The sequence below is a fragment of the Bos grunniens genome, chromosome 20, assembly GCF_055505025.1.
Source record: "Bos grunniens cultivar Pamir isolate PY7600 chromosome 20, Bosgru_T2T1.0, whole genome shotgun sequence".
NCBI lineage: Eukaryota > Metazoa > Chordata > Mammalia > Artiodactyla > Bovidae > Bos > Bos grunniens.
Genome location: NC_141184.1, coordinates 66,102,476 through 66,121,329, shown reverse-complemented (window position 1 = coordinate 66,121,329; position 18,854 = coordinate 66,102,476). Strand labels below are relative to the sequence as shown.

The window sequence follows — 18,854 nt, the reverse complement described above, 5'->3', positions numbered from 1 at the left end:
TTGCTTTTTAGCATTTCATTTTCCTGGCGATGGTCTTGATCCCTGTCTCCTGTACAATGTCATGAATCTCCGTCCATAGTTCTTCAGGCACTCTGTCTATTATATCTAGTCACTTAAATCTATTTCTCACTCCCACTGTATAATTGTAAGGGATTTAATTTAGGTCATAACTGAATGGTGTAGTGGTTTTCCCTACTTTCTTCAATTTAAGTCTAATTTTTTTCTAAGGAGTTCATGATCTGAGCCACAGTCAGCTTCTTGTTTTTGTTGACTGTGTAGACCTTCTCCATCTTTGGCTGCAAAGAATATAATCAATCTGATTTCAGGGTTGACCATCTGGTGATGTCCATGTGTAAAGTTTTCTCTTGTGTTGTTGGAAGAGGGTGTTTGCTATGACCAGTGCGTTCTCTTGGCAAAACTCTATTAGCCTTTGCCCTGCTTCATTCTGTACTCCAAGGCCAAATTTGCCACAACTCCAGGTGTTTCTTGACTTCCTACTTTTGCATTCCAGTCCCCTAGGGACCTGAATAGGACATCTTTTTTGGGTGTTAGTTCTAGAAGGTCTTGTAGGTCTTCATAGCACCATTCAACTTCAGCTTCTTCAGCATTACTGGTCAGGGCATAGACTTGGATTACCATGATATTGAATGGTGTGCCTTGGAAACGAACAGAGATCATTCTTTCGTTTTTGAGATTGCATCCAAGTACTGCATTTCAGACTCTTTTGTTGACTATGATGGTTACTCCATTTCTTCTAATGGATTCCTGCCCACAATAGTAGATATAATGGTCATCTGAGTTAAATTCAGATGAGTTAAATTCAGTTAAATTTACCCATTCTAGTCCATCTTAGTTTGCTGATTCCTGGAATGTCAATGTTCACTCTTGCCATCTCCTCTTGACCACTTCCAATTTGCCTTGATTCATGGATGTAACATTCCAGATTCCTATGCAATATTGCTCTTTATAGCATTGGACCTTGCTTCCATCACCAGTCACATCCACAACTGGGTGTTGTTTTTGCTTTGGCTCCTTCTCTTCATTCTTTCTGGAGTTATTTCTCCACTGATCTGCAGTAGCATATTGGGCACCTACTGACCTGGGGAGTTCAACCCTCACTGTTCTCTCTTTTTGCTTTTTCATACTGTTCATGGGGTTCTCAAGGCAAGAATACTGAAGTGGTTCTCTCCTTAACCTATGCTTAAAAGTTGGAGAAGAATCTTGGGCAGGTCTTAGTTGAAGCTACCCCACACCTTGATTCTTTCCAAGGTTAAGGTTCTTTAGTTTGAGCCTGTGTGTGTGTGGTGGAAGGAGTTGAGACTAGTGACCGGAGAAGAACAGTTGTTTCAGGCTCCATTGCATCCTACGGGAATACAGTGTGCTTTGTGGCAGGTTGCATATCTTTGGGTGTGTGTCTGGGGAGAAGGGTGTGCATGTGTGTATGTGTGAGTGTGTGTGTGTGTGTGCACTTCAGGTCTTAATTCAGTTCAGCATTTCTCTTCAGGAAATGCCGGTCCCCTCATGGAGTCATGGTGCTGGGCACAGGCGAAAAGGATGAGATTGGGGGCTGCCCGAGGCACTTCCAGCAGAAGGAGGCTAGAGGCTGGCAGGGGGGCCCCGGCTGAGCGGGGCCTGTCCAGGAAAGCACCGGATGGAAGCGGGAGGAAGCTCCTCTGCTGGGTCGGAGGAGGTGACCGTGGTCTCCATAGCCCTGGACTCCCCTCAGTGCTCTCTCCCCACCTCAGGCAGCTGTTCCTCCCAAGCTCTGAGCTCCTCTTCTGTTTAGGCTTTGAGGCGGAGCCTCAGTTGAGGCGGCTGTGGCCCAGGGTCTTCTTGTGTGGGGCTCCCCCTCCCGCCCCTGCCCACCGTATCCAGGCTCCTCTCCTGTTCGCTGTCCAGATCCTGCTCAGGTCTGGTTTTGTCATTTTTTATCAGGTGATTGCTTATTCAGCATCTGACCCTCTTCTCTGCACTCCCCATGTGCTGAGGGAATGAATGGATGAGCAGGGAGATGGGGAGCAGGGAGGATCACATCTCAAGGAAACTCTCAAATCCAGCGCCAGGAACTTGTTTATTTCTAATCCTGGGCTGTTGCATTCGGGAGGTAAAGCCAAGGGCTTTCCACCATCTGCAAGCAACGAAGTTATATAAACTGAGCCAATAGACGCTGAAGTATGGCCGGCTTTCATGTTCAGAGGCTCTCTGTGGGGAAGCCGTGGGGTGGGGGTGGGGAGGTGGTTCTCTCCCAGGTCCTCTCGCTCCCACAGTCCCCCCACCCCCGCATCGGGAGCTTTGCTGCCGAGAGGAGGCACTGGGACCTCCCCCTTCCGTGAGGTTAATCCCTCTGAAAGGGAAAGTTGTAGCTGCCTGCAGGGTGCTCTATGGAGACCCGCCTTCAGGAAAAATCTCAGCCCGACAACAGTCAGAAACCTCAGTGGTGTTCCCATCCCCCCACACAGTAGCCAACACTGACTCGGTCATTAAGGATAAGAATCCAGACGCAGCTCAAACGTCCTCCGCAGAGTCAGCCCCCTCCTCCTTCCTCTTCACATCACTCTCCTCACCTCCCAGGCCTCTTCAAGCTGGCGACCCCTTCCACCCTCACAACCCCAGGTCTGGTCTCAGCATTTAGGTCATGCCCTGGTACATCAGCCTTCCCACCAGCCTCCCTGCCTCCAGCCTTGCCCCTCCCAAATTATATATGCCTCTGTGTTCACTTCCCTCCTTTACCATCTTTCTGATCCTGTCACTTTCCTGCTTAAAACCTTAAGGGGCTCTCTGTCAGCCTGGAGCTAAAGCCTAAGTTTTAGCCTGGTCCTTCTTTACCTATTCTCTCCTACCCGCCCACTGCCCCAGGCCCATCTCTCCCTCACTGCATCCTCTGGACCAGCCATGACAAGCCATATGATGTTTCTAGAACAGCTCCAGTCTGCTCTATGGCAGATGTGGCTTCTTCTGCTCAGACCCTTCTTCCTCCCCTGTCCTGGCATTCTTCCCTGAAGTCATTCCCGGAGTCGCCTCCCCCAGGAGGCTTTCCTTGATCCCCCACCCCCAGGTTGGTTAGGTCCAGCCGCCCCCCGGGCTGCACCCCACCATGGTGCCACCCTTGTGTTCCAAGTGCCTGTGTCCTCGGGCCCACCTCTCCCTCGCCCTGTGGCCTGTGAGGCCTTGAGCGAAGACTGGTGCCCAGCTCACAGCCCTGACCTCTCTGACCTCCACAGGCCCCTAAGGGATGACTGACCTCGAGTTGTTTCAGAAGTTACCAAGGTTCAGTGTGGGGAGGCAGACTTATCTTTGCCTAAAACGGCCTCCCATCCCCCTCATTATGGGCTGTGGAATGCATGGCGGAAGTTAGCCTTGCTTGGTAGAATCCCCGGGGTGGGCTGTGCTCCTGGCGTCCCAGTCAGCATCAGACCCTTGACTCCTGTGGTCGCACATACACGCCTCCATCTCTCTCTGTGCCGACTCTTCTCGACACTTGCCTGCACATGGCAAACACCATGGGACTCTGATGTAGTTGGGCTGGATGGAGCCGGAAGATCAGGATTGTTTAAAGCACTACCCAGGTGATTCTAAGCTCCAGAAGCCTCAGACCTAGTCATCCTGGAGTAGTGGTTCTCGTGTCTGGTTGTACACTAAAGTCACCTGGAGAGCGTCTTGGGCCCACTGTCCCTGACCTGATAAATCAGAACGCACTGGTTGGTGGCCGTCCAGGCATCAGCCCTGAATTCTTTAGGATCCTCCCTCTCTCCATTTTTCCCTCCCTCTCTTTTCCTTTTCCAGAAACATGTGCTGTGCTCTGCCAGTCAAGCCTGAGTGCTGTGGTGAATCAGACACTGCCCCTACTGGGGGGGGGGGGCTGCTAGCTCAGGGCTGTTAGGAATGAAAGAGCACCCCCCCACCAACCCAAACACAAAAAGAAACCCACTGTAAGGGAACCTGTCCCACAGCCAGCCTGCAGGGCCCTGCTCCAGGTCCCAGCAGCTTCACCGGGCTGCCGGGACCAGACCCGCCGGAGACGCCTGAGCTGGAGTCTTGCCCTGCTCCTGAGTCACAGAGAGGCCCAGCTCTCTGCTCAGGCAGAGGCTGGAGCTGCATGTGGCCATTAGGATGGGGGGCTGTCCACGTGTTCTCCCAGACCCTGCATCAGGCTGGTGGTGGTGGCAGGGTGGGCAAAAGCTCTCGACTTTTTCTTTGCAAGTTCAAGGTCTGCACATCCGTGGAGTTGCCTCTGAGCATGTCTGTCCCATTCTTGGGGGAGTTCAGGTGATGGGGTGCTTGCAGGAGCTTAAGGTCCCTTTGACAGAATCAGCCAGAGCTCGGGGCATGTATTTTAAAGTTGAGGTAGGACAAATTCCCTGGTGGCTCAGTGGCTAAGATTCCACACTCCCAGTACAGGGTGCCTGAGTTTGATTCCTGGTCAGGAAACAAGACCCCACATGCCACGACAAAGACTGAAGATCCCATGTGCTGCAAGTAAGACCCGGAGCAGCCAAAGAAAGCAAAAAGCTGAGGTAAAATTCACATGACGTAAAGTTAAGAGCATTAGAGTAAAAACTCCAGTGGCACTGAGTACATTCACAGCGTTGGGCAACATCACCTCCATCTAGTTCTAAAATGCTTTAGTACCCCAAAAGGAGACGCTGTCCCCGTTAGCAGTCATCTCCCATGCCCCCTGGCAACCAGCAGTCTGCACTCTGTCTCTATGGAGTTATTTATCTGGATATTTTATATAATTGGAACCATAAAGTATGTGGCCTTTCATTTAGCATGTTTTCAAAGCCCACCCACACTTGTATGAGAACTTCGTTCCTTTTTATAGCTGAATAATATTCTGTTGTACAGATGGACCACAGTTTGTTTATCCATTTATCGGTTGATAGACATTCAGGCTATTTCTACCTGTTGGTTACTGGGAAGACTGAGCATTTAAAATTCTTTATTCCAAACGTCTGCTCACTGAGTATTCCTAGGTCCTCAGCGTTGGGCAGTGGTCTTGGGTGCTCCTGTCCCTGTACTGCTACTGCTGCTGCTAAGTCGCTTCAGTCGTGTCTGACTCTGTGCGAGTCAAATACTATCTTTGAGGGACCTAAGGGGGATATCTCAATCTCAAAAATGACAGAATGATCTCTGTTCATTTCCAATGCAAACCATTCAATATCAAGGTGATCCAACCCTATGCCCCAACTAGTAATGCTGAAGAAGCTGAAGTTGAACGGTTCTATGAAGACCCACAAGACTTTTTAGAACTAACACCCAAAAAAGATGTCCTTTTCATTATAGGGGACTGGAATACAAAAGTAGGAAGTCAAGAAACACTTGGAGTAACAGGCAAATTTGTCCTTGGAATATGGAATGAAGCAGGGCAAAGGCTAATAGAGTTTTGCCAAGAGAACACACTGGTCATAGCAAACACCCTCTTCCAATAATACAAGAGAAGACTCTACACATGGACATCACCAAATGGTCAACACCGAAATCAGATTGATTATATTCTTTGCAGCCAAAGATAGAGAAGCTCTATACAGTCAACAAAAACAAGACCAGGAGCTGACTGTGGCTCAGATCATGAACTCCTTATTGCCAAATTCAGACTTAAATTGAAGAAAGTAGGGACTATCACTAGACGATTCAGGTATGACCTAAATCAAATCCCTTATGATTATCCAGTGAAAGTGAGAAATAGATTTAAGGGACTAGATATAATAGACAGAGTGCCTGAAGAACTATGGACGGAGATTCATGACATTGTACAGGAGACAGGGATCAAGACCATCCCAGGAAAATGAAATGCTAAAAAGCAAAATGGCTGTCTAAGGAGGCCTTATAAATAGCTGTGAAAGGAAGAGAAGTGAAAAGCAAAGGAGTAAAGGAAAGATATAAGCATCTGAATGCAAAGTTCCAAAGAATAGCAAGGAGAGAGAAGAAAGCCTTCCTCAGCGATCACTGCAAAGAAATAGAAGAAAACACCAGAATGGTAAAGACTAGAGATCTCTTCAAGAAAATTAGAGATACCAAGGGAACATTTCATGCAAAGATGGGCTTGATAAAGGACAGAAGTGGTATGGACCTAACAGAAGCGAAGATATTAAGAAGAGGTGGCAAGAATACACAGAAGACCTGTACAAAAAAGAGCTTCACAACCCAGATAATCACGATGGTGTTATCGCTCACCTAGAGCCAGACATCCTGGAATGTGAAGTCAGATGGGCCTTAGAAAGCATCACTAGGAACAAAGCTGGTGGAGGTGATGAAATTCCAGTTGAGCTATTTCAAATCCTGAAAGATGATGCTGTGAAAGTGCTGCACTCGATATGCCAGCAAATGTGGAAAACTCAGCAGCAGCCACAGGATTGGAAAATGTCAGTTTTCATTCCAATCCCAAAGAAAGGCAATGCCAAAAAATGCTCAAACTACCACACAGTTGCACTCATCTCACATGCTAGTAAAGTAATGCTCAAAATTCTCCAAGCCAGGCTTCAGCAATACGTGAACCATGAACTTCCAGATGTTCAAGCTGGTTTTAGAAAAGGCAGAGGAATCAGACATCAAATTGCCAACATCAGCTCGATCATAGAAAAATCAAGAGTTCCAGAAAAACATCTTATTTCTGCTTCACTGACTATGCAAAGCCTTTGACTGTGTGGATCACAATAAACTGTGGAAAATTCTGAAAGAGATGGGAATACCAGACCACCTGACCTGCCTCTTGAGAAACCTATATGCAGGTCAGGAAGTAACAGTTAGAACTGGACATGGAACAACAGACTGGTTCCAAATAGGAAAAGGAGTACGTCAAGGCTCTATACTGTCAGCCTGCTTATTTAACTTCTATGCAGAGTACATCATGAGAAACAGTGGGCTGGAAGAAGCACAACCTGGAATCAAGATTGCCGGGAGAAATATCCATAACCTCAGCTATGCAGATGACACCACCCTTATGGCACAAAGTGAAGTGGAGCTAAAGAGCCTCCTGATGAAAGTGCAAGAGGAGAGTGAAAAAGTTGGCTTAAAGCTCAACATTCGGAAAACGAAGATCATGGCATCCGGTCCTATCACTCATGGGAAATAGATGGGGAAACAGTGGAAAGAGTGGCTGACTTTATTTTTTGGGGCTCCAGAATCACTACAGATGGTGATTGCAGCCACGAAATTAAAAGAGGCCTAGTCCTTGGAAGAAAGTTATGACCAACCTAGATAGCATATTCAAGAGCGCAGACATTACTTTGCCAACAAAGGTCCGTCTAGTCAAAGCTTTGGTTTTTCCAGTAGTCATGTGTGGATGAGAGAGTTGGACTGTGAAAAAAGCTGAGCGCTGAAGAATTGATGCTTTTGAACTGTGGTGTTGGAGAAGACTCTTGAGAGTCCCTTGGACTGCAAGGAAATCCAACCAGTCCGTCCTAAAGGAGACCAGTCCTGGGTTTTCATTGGAAGGACCGATGCTGAAGCTGAAACTCCAACACTTTGGCCACCTCATGAGAAGAGTTGACTCATTGGAAAAGACCCTGATGCTGGGAGGGATGGGGGCAGGAGGAGAAGGGGATGACAGAGGATGAGATTGCTGGATGGCATCACTAACTCGATGCACATTGGTTTGGGTGGACTCCGGGAGTTGGTGATGGACAGGGAGGCCTGGCGTGCTGCAATTCATGGGGTCGCAAAGAGTCGGACACGACTGAGCGATTGAACTGAACTGAACTGATCTTTAATCAGATATAAGATTAAAACTTTTTCCTTTAATTTTTTGGTCTGGCCGATGGTGAATTATGGTATCCATTTAATTACCTTTTATGCACTGGTTATTGGGAATCTGCAGAAGGAAATGGCAACCCACTCCAGTATTCTTGCCTGGAGAATCCTGTGGACGGAGGACCCTGGTGGGCTGCCGTCTATGGGGTTGCACAGAGTCGGACACGACTGAAGCAGCTTAGCATAGCAAGGGGGATATGCGTCTTTGAGGCACCTCTTGCTCCATGTTCTGGCCTCTGATCTCTCTCTCTTTCCACAACTTGCTGGGGGACTCCAGTCTGCCCACTGTACCCCGGTCCTGGCCAGGAGGCTGATGAGTGAGCAACAGGCTGCAGCAGAGAGCTTGGGATGTCAGTGGAGAGAGCGGACAGCACATCGTGTGGACAGTCATTAGAAATGATTTTCACCTGTCACCATATAAAAGGGAAAAATACTTTTTCTCTGTACCCTTGATTCTGACACCAAATGTGTGGTTTTTCCCACACCATGCGATTCTCCAATTCTTGGTGGAGGCTGACTGAATTCCCTACAACTTCACTCAACTCTGACATTAACTGCCCTACATTAGCACATACCCCACAGGTCAGTGGCTCAGTCCCACAAGCCTGCATCCACTCAGATGCCACTCGCAAATCTCAGGCTATAAACTGGGCCTCTCCACCACTTCCTCCTCAGGCTCAATGATTTGCTAGAATGGTTCACAGACCCCAGGAGAGCACTTTACTTACTGTTACTGATTTATTGTGAGGGATATTAAATGATACGCATGAACAGCCAGCCCAGGAGATACATGGAGCAAGGGCTGGAAGGCTCCTGAGCAAGGAGTTCCTGTCCCAGTGGAGTTTGGGGTGCACCCCCCTCAGAGGCATGATGTGTTCTTGTTCACCAGACTGGAAGGTTTTTGAGCCCTTCAGTTAGGGTTCTGGAGCCTTCATGATTTATTAAGGTGGTTACTTTGATCTCCAGCCCCTCTTTCTTGCCTCTGAGGTGAGGGAGGCAGTTAAGTTACAAGCCTCCTGTCAGTGGTTCCTTCCCCAGCCTTAGGAGCCTTCCAAAAGTCACCTCATAACATAACATAGTGTTAACTCAGGTATAGTTGAAAGGGGTTGTTATGAATAATAAAAGTTGCTCCTTTCACTTCTATGAATTGGAATTATTTCAGGAACTGGGCACAAAAACTAAATATTAGAACAAAAGATGCTGCTACCCTACTCTTATCACGTAGGAAATTATATGGGTTTTAACTCCGTGCCAGGAACTGGGAACAAGACCAAATAGATATGTTTCTTATATCACAATAGTCCACTAACCTGAAACTTCATACCCACATGCAGAGGAATTTCATGGACAGTGTCTGCCCATAGGATTCAGATGACTGCATCCCACATCCATCTTCCTCTTTTCCACTTCAGATTCCTTCCTTTCAGGATTTATGGCTGCTAACATACAACTCCTTTGGGAGCAATGCAGAATCCCATCTCCTCTTGTCCTTATAAACCATGGCCTGAGGTGGGAAGGAGATGGGATAGGGACCTCCCCACACCTGCCACCCCAAGATGATTTTATTTTTCTTCCAAATCAAAATAAGCCTTCTCTCTATGACAGGAATTCTGCCATATTTCTAGGTCAACTGACTCAAAAGGCTACCAGCTTTGAAAGTAATGTAGAAAAAAATTCTGTGTATAATGCCCAGAGCCCAGCATCGGGGCGGTCGCCCCCCCACTTTGTCCACAGGTGCCGGCTCTGTGTATAGCACCCAGAGCGCAGCATCGGGGCGGTGGCCCCCCCACTTTGTCCACAGGTGGCGACATGGGGCCAGTGCAGACCTGAAGGTGCCTCTGGAATCAGCCACTCCATCCTTTCTAGTAAAGCCTGACGGTGCCTTCAGTTTGTTTGGTGGTGTATTTTTTTAAAGCTTGTTGATAATGATCAAGAGCTGGGCTTTCATTGTGAGCAATTGTGGAGACCATTAGATGCTTCTGAGCAGAAAGGGGATGTGCCTTGACTTGGATTTTGAGTGGGGTTCTCAGGTTACTGTGTGAACGCACGTGGGGGCCGAGGAGGCCACTAGTTAGAAGGCAGTTGCAGTCCCGCGGGTGAGGGGTGATGATGGCTCTGGCCCCGGTGGAGCTGCCTGAGAGCGTAAGAAGCGATTCCATGAGGCGTGTGTTGGGAGGCAGAAATGATAGCTTCTGCTGGTGGCTGGGATGTAGAGCGTGAGGAAGAGAGAGTCAGAGAGAACTTCAAATTCTTTGGCCAGAGTGACTGCAAAGGTAGCGTTGACATTTTCTGAGATGGGGAAAGTTGGGTGGAGCTGGATGGGAGGGGAGCAGGGGTTTGAGAATGCAATTCAGGTGAGTATTGGGCATCCAAGTGGAGGTAGAACAAGCTTTGATATCTGAGACTGGAACTCAGTAGTGGCAGGGAGGTGGTGATCAAAGGCAGAACTGCTAGAAGTGATCGCTTGATGATCAACCCCTATACAAAATCAACAGGGAAAGTACATGGGGAGGGGCTTGGACCTCACACATGGGGCCAAGACGGAGCCTCCAAGAATATTGGAAGACGGACACCAAGGCTCAAAGATTGCAGGTTGGTGACGGAGCTGAGACTGAGCTGGTTCTTGGGGTCCCTGGTCACCCCCTACCTTTTCTAACATACCAGGCCTCCTACCAGCTCCAGGTTTTGAAGGCTCCATGTGTGGACAGAAAGCAGGCAAGCTGAGGCTGGAGCCTTCTGTCCTGTGTTTCTCCAGGTCACCATCCTCGTCAGCCTGGCCCTAGCTTTCCTCGCCTGCATCGTGTTCCTGGTGGTTTACAAAGCCTTCACTTACGACCACAGCTGCCCAGAGGGATTTGTCTACAAGGTAAGGGGCTTCTGGCAGGGGAGTGGCTCCCGGTGACCATCAACTTCAGTTAGAGGGTCAACCTCTTTTCATTGGCATTGAAATTCTGGGTATGGTCACCTCTCTGCAAATTGTTTAAAATGTAATATGTGTCTGAAGAAAATGGAAACACTAATTTGAAGATATATGCACTCCAATGTTGATAACAGTGCACTATTTATATCAAGACATAAAAGCAACCTAAGTGTCCATCAATGCTGAATGAATAAAGATGTCACATGCGTGTGATGTGTATACACACGTTTTATACCTGTTATACACACAATGGAATACTACTCAACCATAAAGAAGAATGAAAATGTGCCACTTACAGCAGCATGGATGAACTTGAAGGGCATTATACTAAGTGAAATAAGTCAGACAGAGAAATACAGATACTGTATGATATCACTTATATGTGGAATCTAAGAAATACAACAGCCTAGTAAATACGACATAAAAGAAACAGACTCACAGACATAGAGAACAAACTTCAGTTACCAGTGTGGAGAGGGAAGTGGAGAAAGGCAAGGTAGAGGTAGAGGATTAAGACGTTTGAACTACTGTATATGAAATAATAAGCTATAATGATACATTGTACAGCACAGGGAGTAGAGACAATATTTTATAACTACTATGAATGGAGTATAACCTTTAGAAATTGTGACTCCTGTTGTTATACACCTGAAACTTTTAAAGTATTATAAATCAAGTATACCTCAAGAAAAAAGAAAACTTTATGCATTCAATAAAGGAATTGAAATATGTTTTTAAAAAAAAGTGCAAAGAAATATAGAAGTAACACCAAAGCACAATCCATGGTGGCAATCTAAAATTATTTTCACTCTCTAAAATACTGTATATTTACAATACATTTTGATGTGAAATTATAAAATCACAATAAAAAAGTCCTACGTGTGGCAGGGAGTTTTCAGGCTTCCAGGAAGCACTTGGGCGCCAGTAGGCAATGGAGGGTGCCCTCCAGAGTGTGGGGAAGGGAGGCAGGCTGGCTTTGGACTACGAGTCAGAAGTGGGGGAGAGCTCCTCGTTCCATCTCCAGAACACTGCACCTTGGGGTGATCCTGGTTTAATGGCTGATTCCTTGTCCCTGCAGAGATGTGAAGACAGGGAACAGAACTTCTGAGGTGGCCTCCCCATCTTGCAGCTGGGCCGCCTCCTCCCCACTCTGATTGCATGCCTTCCCTTGAAAGACAGAACTGGCTGCATGACCTCCAGCCCTCCCCCACCCCTCTGAGCCTCGGGTGTCTCGCCTGCAGTGGGCACCAATGATGTCTGCCCATGGGATCTTGGAAAGAATTTAAGTAAAATCAAGACAGCAAAGGGCCTGCTAGAGAATGGGCTGGCAATAACTATTAGAGGTAATAAAGCTAGAATCTAGTTCAGAGTTGAAATGAATGTTGATAAGTTACCACTTACTGAGTACCAATTAGATGTCACCTTCCTTCCTAGGCTATTTTCATAAGTAGTATCTCAGTTGAGCTGTCCACCCATTCTGAAAAGGAGGTTTCATTGCCCCCATTTTGCATCTGAGGAAATGGAGATTAAGAGCATTCTGTCTTTAGAGTTTTCTAAGACATCACTGCTGTTACGTTCCAAAGTGAGGGAATCAAACGGGGACTGTTCTGCCTTAAAAACACATGTCTTTTGGTTCTGCCACATGACTTCCTAAGATGACCTCCTTGGACGTTAGAAGCTGGGGTTCGGAAAGACTAGCAACCACTATCAGTGTTGGGATGTCAGTAGGAGACAGTGGAATAAACTAGGGTGTGTCTGCATATGAAACCCCGAACAACCTGTGACAGTGAGTGAGGGGGTCTCCAGGCGCGGAGAGAGAACACCCTCTGGGATAAGAGTGAAGAACAGAAGGTGCTGGTTTTGAGTGAGAAAAGGGAGTGTGAATGATGTTTGCTTATATTTTCAGAAAGAAATTCTGGAAGGATAAATTAAAACAACAACAATAACAGAAATACATTGAGTCAGGTGGGCAGGGAGGGAACAGAAGGAACGATGAGAAGCAAGGCTTCTCTGCCTTTGTCTTGATAAGCATTTGTCCTGGGTGCCTGTCAATGTTTGACATGTTTGTAAAAACTAAATTAAAAAAAATTTTTTCCTAAAATTAAAACCAAGTTAAAATCCAGCTGTATATAAAGTTGAGGACTAAACTTGCCAAGAAAGTAATTGCTCCAAATGACTGTTTAATACACTATATTGACTCTATGCCCTCAGTGGAATATATTCTGACACAGAGAGCTGCAGAGAAATGATATAGTCCGTTCAGTAGTCTGTTACTCATCATATTGCTGTTATTTGGGGACCATTTGATTGATATTGTAGGATAATGCAAATATATAATTATATGTTGTTAGGAACCAAGGCTTTGATATAAGAAGACACAGTAATAAATAGCCAATCAAAGAAAAGAAATGGGCAGCAACTGGCTACAGGCAGTGGTCCAGCGAAGCAGTTAGGGGATGGGTGAATCAGCCAGGCAAAGACCTATCAACAGTGTCCACTGCGACCCTGCAGTTAGTAAGCAGAGGGTGTTGACCTTGAATTAGTATTGGCATCAATTTCCTCCCTCCTTCCCTCCTTCTTCTTCCTTCCTTTCTTTCTCTCTCCCTCCTTCCCTTCCTTTATTTCTTCTCCTTTTATTGAGGTTTAATTGACATATAACATTGTATTAGTTTCAAGAGTTCAACATAGTGATTAAATTTTGTAAATACTGCAGAATAATCACCACTGTAAGTCAACATCCATCACTCTGCATAGTCACAAATTTTTTTCTTGCAATAAAGACTTTTTAAGACCTACTCTCCTAGCAACTTTAAAATATCCACTACAGTATTATTAACTGTGTCCCTATGCTGTATGTTACACCCCCAGGACATACTCATTTTATAACTGGAAGCTCGTACCTTTTGATTTCCTTGACCCATTTCTCTCACCCCTTCTCCGCCTCTGGAAACGATTCTAACATCAGGTTAGTTTCTTCTGTCTTCTTGTAGGTGGCAGCTTTGATGATGGTGATGGTGATGACATGAAGGAAGGTCTGACGAGTACCAGGCCCGGGCCAGATGCCATCCCCTGCCGGCTGGCTGTGAGCCGGGGATGGCCGGGGTCCCCAGATGGGATGGCCTCGTTGCAGGGCAGGTGGGAAGCGTTTGCTGAGCTCTTCCTGACTGTCTCTCTCTTCCCCAGCACAAGCGCTGTATCCCGGCCTCCCTGGATGCTTACTACTCATCCCAGGACCCCAGCTCCAGAAGCCGCTTCTACACAGTCATCAGCCACTACAGCGTGGCCAAGCAGAGCACCGCTCGGGCCATCGGGCCGTGGCTGTCGGCGGCTGCCGTCATCCACGAGCCCAAGCCGCCCAAGACCCAGGGCCACTAGAGGCCGCCCCCGCCAGCCAGCATGGGGAGTGGGGAGGAGAACCCCGCTGGCTAAGCCGAGCTCCAGTTACAAGACAACACTGTACTCCTGGGAAAAGGGGGCGGGGGTGGGGCCGGGGTGGGTGGGGGGAGCTCACCGAAAATCTCGTGCGCTGGAGTTGTCTGAATCAGTATTTCTTTTTGTCCTTTGGTATCGTTGATTCGTCCCTGAGTCAGGCCCATGTACAAAGGCATGTTTCGTGTTGACTGTTCCCATGTAAGATATTTTCAAAGCCACTGCTTATTATTTGTTAGGAAAATTTAAAAACAGGAAAGGAGAGAAAGAAAACGAACATAGAAGTCGTAGACTGGCTGCATCTGGCGTGTGTTGAAGGGTGTTGAAGAGCACAGACGTTCCGGGCTGCTCAGACTGGGGGAGATGGTTGCTTCAGGGTAGGCTTTGGAAGGTGCAGAATGCGAGTGAGGCAGGCAGTCTGCTCGCTTGGCCTCTGGTCTGCAGAGGAGGAACACTGAAAGTTAGGAACTGTCAAGTTAGAAAGAAGACTGAGTTTGGCATTTGTAAGGCTGGGACGTGCACAACCCAAAGAGAGAAGCCTCAACCATGTGTGTTTTGCAGAGTGAGGATAAACTTGTCTGTATGGGCATCAGAGCGGGGCTTGGGCTGCATGGTTTGGAGATGCGGAGGATAGAAGTGAACACTCAACAGCAGGCAGGCTTTCTTTGCCTTTCTCTTGAGTTTCTAGCCCTACACCTGGGTGCTGCCCACGTCTAGGAGATGGCAGGGGTAGAAAGAGGAGGAAGGAGGGACTGCAGGATGAAGAAGGCAGAGGATGGACAGGCAGTTGGCATTTGACCGAGCTGTAAGCACAGCACCCAAGTTTAACATTTTTGTTGGTTTGTTGTTTCCCAAAGTGGTAATGACCAGGAAGAACAGGAAGGGTCGTGACCAGGTGACAGCCAGGGAGGCTTTTGACTGGGTCTCAGCAATGCTAAGTTGTTTTGTCTAAGGGAAACTGAGAACCATGGCCGTCTTGTGCACACTTCACTGTGTTGACAGGGGCATAGTCCAAACTTTCCCATCTGCTTCTAGAAGCTTCTGATCAGGAGGCGACAGCTGGCATTGCCCAGGCTACCCATTGCCTTGCACCCACATCAGGCAGTCCCACACAGCTCTCCCACTAATGTTTTGGGGAGACCCCTCTGTGTGGTGTTGGCTCTGGGCCCAGCAGGGCCAGAACTGGCTGGGAGAGTTGGCTATTTGAGATGTGATTCTGTTTTCCCATGAAGCTTGAACAGGCCGTTTAAAGGGCATTTTTTTAGTGGCTTGCTATGATGCTGAAATCATCCTGCACAACAGCTGGGTAACGAGACTAGCATAGCTCAAACTATTCTGCTAAAAGCTATCATTTGACTTTTCCTCTCCCCGCCCCCACCCTCCAGTCACCTCGAGTCACCTGTAAATTCATTTGTCATCTAAAGGGGAATAACAAATTGTCCCTAGCGAAACTGCTGAGCGCTTTATAATTTTGTGGTGTATTTTTGTCAGTAGGTAGCAGAGGCTGAAGTATTTTTTGGTGTAATTCTTGAACTTTTCTGACAGGAAACAAATAAAGATAGATGTGTCTGAGAGTCTTGACCTTCCTTTGCGTTTTTCTTCATCTTCTGCTCAGTGAACCTGGTGGGAAAGATGCAGCGGGCACGGTGTCCTGTTAGGCTGGGGGTGGAACTGAGGTGGGGGGACCTCGATCCTCCGCCAGTGATGATGCTGAGGTCAGAGGCAAGGACCAACAGATGCAGCTGGCTGTTGTCTTGCAGCACAACATCCTTCATCCTGTGAGCATCTGATGAGCACCTGCAGAGGGCCAGGCTGTGCTGGGTATGGGGCACCCAGCCCCACATGACACGTATTCACCCCCTGAAGTCTGAAGGTAGAGTCAGATGTGGAAATAGACATTGGCATGAGAAGAGTCTGAGAGTGCCATCTGGCCATTTGCCAACAGTTTGAGGAGGAAGCTGATGGATGATGAGTGGACCCTTTTCATAATGAGCCCACTTAAAGCTTATTATAACCTAGGCAGGTAGAAATTATTGGTACCCATTTGACAGATTAAGACACTGAGGCTCAGGAGGATGGAGAGATGCCTGGGACTCTAGCAGATGAGCTGAGATTCAAACTCAGGTGTGTGTGTGACTACTTTATCCCCTTCGACTGCTTTTATAAGACCCAGAGCAACACTGTCAAGGTACATGCCTCAGAAAGTCAAGTCACATTTATAAAAGTGAACTAGCTTATCCTTTACCCGAATCAGCATCAGCAGTGAGTGTTAAGGATAGTAAACATTTAACAGCCCCTTGCTACATGCCACATACCATTAGAGCTTCCCCGCAGTTAAAATGGTAAAGAATCTGCCTGCGATGCAGGAGAAATGGGTTCGATACCTGGGTTCAGTCCCTGGGTCGGGAAGATCCCTTGGAGAAGGATGTGGCAACCCACTCCATTCTTGCCTGGAGAATCCTTGGACAGAGGAGCCTGGCGGGCTACAGTCCAGTGGGTCACAGAGTGGGACACGACTGAGCGACTGACACTAAACTACTGCTCCAGGCCAAGTGTTAAGTGCTCTGGGCGTCCTGGTTCCTGTAACTCTTCCTCCAGTCTCATGAGTTGGGTACCCCCATCCTCAACATCACTGTCTTCATATGATCATCACCCCCACTTTGAGATGAAGGAATAGAAGCTCAGAGCAGTGCATCATCTACAAAGGAGGCCTGCCGTTAGGAGGCAGCCAATTCCAACCCACACGTTGAATACCAGTGTCTCAACAATGGTGCCATTCTACCAGCTCATCTCTGCACTTTGCTTGGGAGTGTCTAGTGTGTGTTCACAACTCCTCTCAGACTCAGATGCAGGCCACTGGGGGAGAGGGCAGGATTAACTGGGGACAGAGCTGCAGGCTGAGGCTCCAGGCTCGGTGCTGCACCGGGGTGGTGGCCGTGCACGCGTGGCTGGCGGGAAGGAGGAGGGGCCACCTGAGCCCTGCCCTCCGGGGCTGCACAGGCTGCTGAGCACGAGCGGGCCTTAGACAACCCCGCCTGCACCCACAAAGCCTTTAGACTGCGGTTTCAGGGCCCAGGGATCTGGGCAGGCAGGGCTGTTTTGCTGGCCTCCCTCTTGCAGAGGCAGCCTCATCCATACGGCCAGTGTGTAAACACCCACTATTTTTCTCAATTACACAGAGTCAGCTAAAGACTTAATGAACACATGTTCAAACATTCTGTCATAAATGGATTTGCCACTCCATTGCCTCAAAAAAATAAACCAAAGCTGTCTTTTCTCTGGAATGAGCAGGCTCTGTGAGTGTGTGACTGAAGGAAGGGCACATGTCAGGGACTGGAGACATGGCAGAAATTTCTGGTTTGAAGAGAGGCCCTGGGGCTATGTGCAATTCCTGGCAGAGTCAGAATTTCCTCATCAGAAAAAAAAAAAAAAAAAAAAGGAGGATGCTTAAGTCCTCCCACAAATACCCAAGGAGTGGGAGATTAGTTCTAGGAGAGTTTAATCAAGTGGGGTTTGGTTGGGGGAAGCTCCTCTGGGTTTTGGAGAATGGGATCTTGCAGGGCTCTGCTGGCTGACAAAGGGTTAAGCCAGAAAATGGTAAAGATAGCTCTTTGGTTCATAGAACAAGCTCTGTTTGTGGCTTCTGCACTTTTGAATCTGCTCACTAGCAGTGGGGAGCCCTCTCAAGACACTCACAGTCTGTGGGAAGGGCAGACACACATTCCACATGGGCACAGGAAGGGGAACTGGGGCGGACATTCTCAGGAGGGAGAGCGTGGCAGTGGGGCTCTTGGAGGAGCTCGACTTCGACCTCAGCCTTGATCCATTGCATTTTGACAGGGAGAAATCAGAAGGTGCAGAGAAGACACCCCAGAGTCATCCCCCCAGGCTCTGGGAACTGCGTTGCCAAGGTGCTAAGGGGAGACAGCCCCTGGCTGGGAGTTCTCCCCGCTACCAGTGCCAGACCCCAAGGTTAAACAGGCACAGGAAGCTGCTGCCACTGCCCTGGGGCTCGTGGTTCAGGATGGGGGACGGGAGGGAGAGAAATGATGATACAGTTGCTGCACTTCGGGGAGAGGCAGGGATGGCGCCTGGGGTAATCCCAGCCATCAATCAGGTCTGAAGATATGAGGGAAAGGTACATTTTTCTGGCAAATTGAAAGACCACTTGTGGGAACTGCTGTCAATCACTTTATTCCCCCATCTCCACCCCTACAATGTGCTCTAATCCCAGGGGGTCTCTTGTGGAGGAAGAGAAAGAAATCCTCAGTCCCTAACTCAACAAGCACACAACACAGTCTCTTTAGAAAAACAACACGCCTGAACCACTGAGGGAAAAGGGTTGGTTTCCATGGCAACATCAAGGCCATGAGAAGCAGTCTGGCACGGCGGGGTGTTCATCTGACTCTGCTCTTTTGTCAGAAATGATGTGTTTCAGAGAACCGAGCCCCAGAGATCACGAGTCCAAGTTGCCTGGAGAGATGGCCACACCCCTCTCGGACACCTGCCCCTTCTCATCTGGATCTGTCCTTGTCTTTTCTCTGCCTCTCTGTCTCCTTCAAGGGAGTGGTGTCTGGAGGTGTGGACTGGTGCTGTAATTTATGCTTCAGTTTGAGGGCCCTTGTGAGTGCTGTGCTGGGTTTGGGTCCGGTGTGGGGTGGGGTGTGCGGCAGAGGGCAAGACAGCTCAGAGGAGCTCAGAAGGAGCATGGCATTCAAATTCTGCTCCTCTTGGCTCTGTGGCATTGGTTGGTTCC

The 18,854-nt window shown here is 48.1% G+C and overlaps 1 protein-coding gene across 4 annotated transcripts in view; it reads left to right on the top strand.

Moving 5' to 3' along the window:
- Window positions 1–15,672, top strand: part of NSG2 (neuronal vesicle trafficking associated 2) — a 73,589-nt gene extending 57,917 nt beyond the window's left edge. For 2 of the 4 annotated variants that reach the window (XM_086362158.1, XM_086362159.1), the window contains 2 exons: window positions 10,505–10,615; window positions 13,853–15,672. In XM_086362158.1, coding sequence (XP_086218284.1) covers window positions 10,505–10,615; window positions 13,853–14,044 — 303 coding nt within the window. In that variant the 3' untranslated portion in view covers window positions 14,045–15,672. The remainder of the gene's footprint in view (window positions 1–10,504; window positions 10,616–13,852) is intronic. The other 2 variants (XM_086362161.1, XM_086362160.1) reach the window with 1 other exon arrangement.
- Window positions 15,673–18,854: the final 3,182 nt, after the last annotated feature.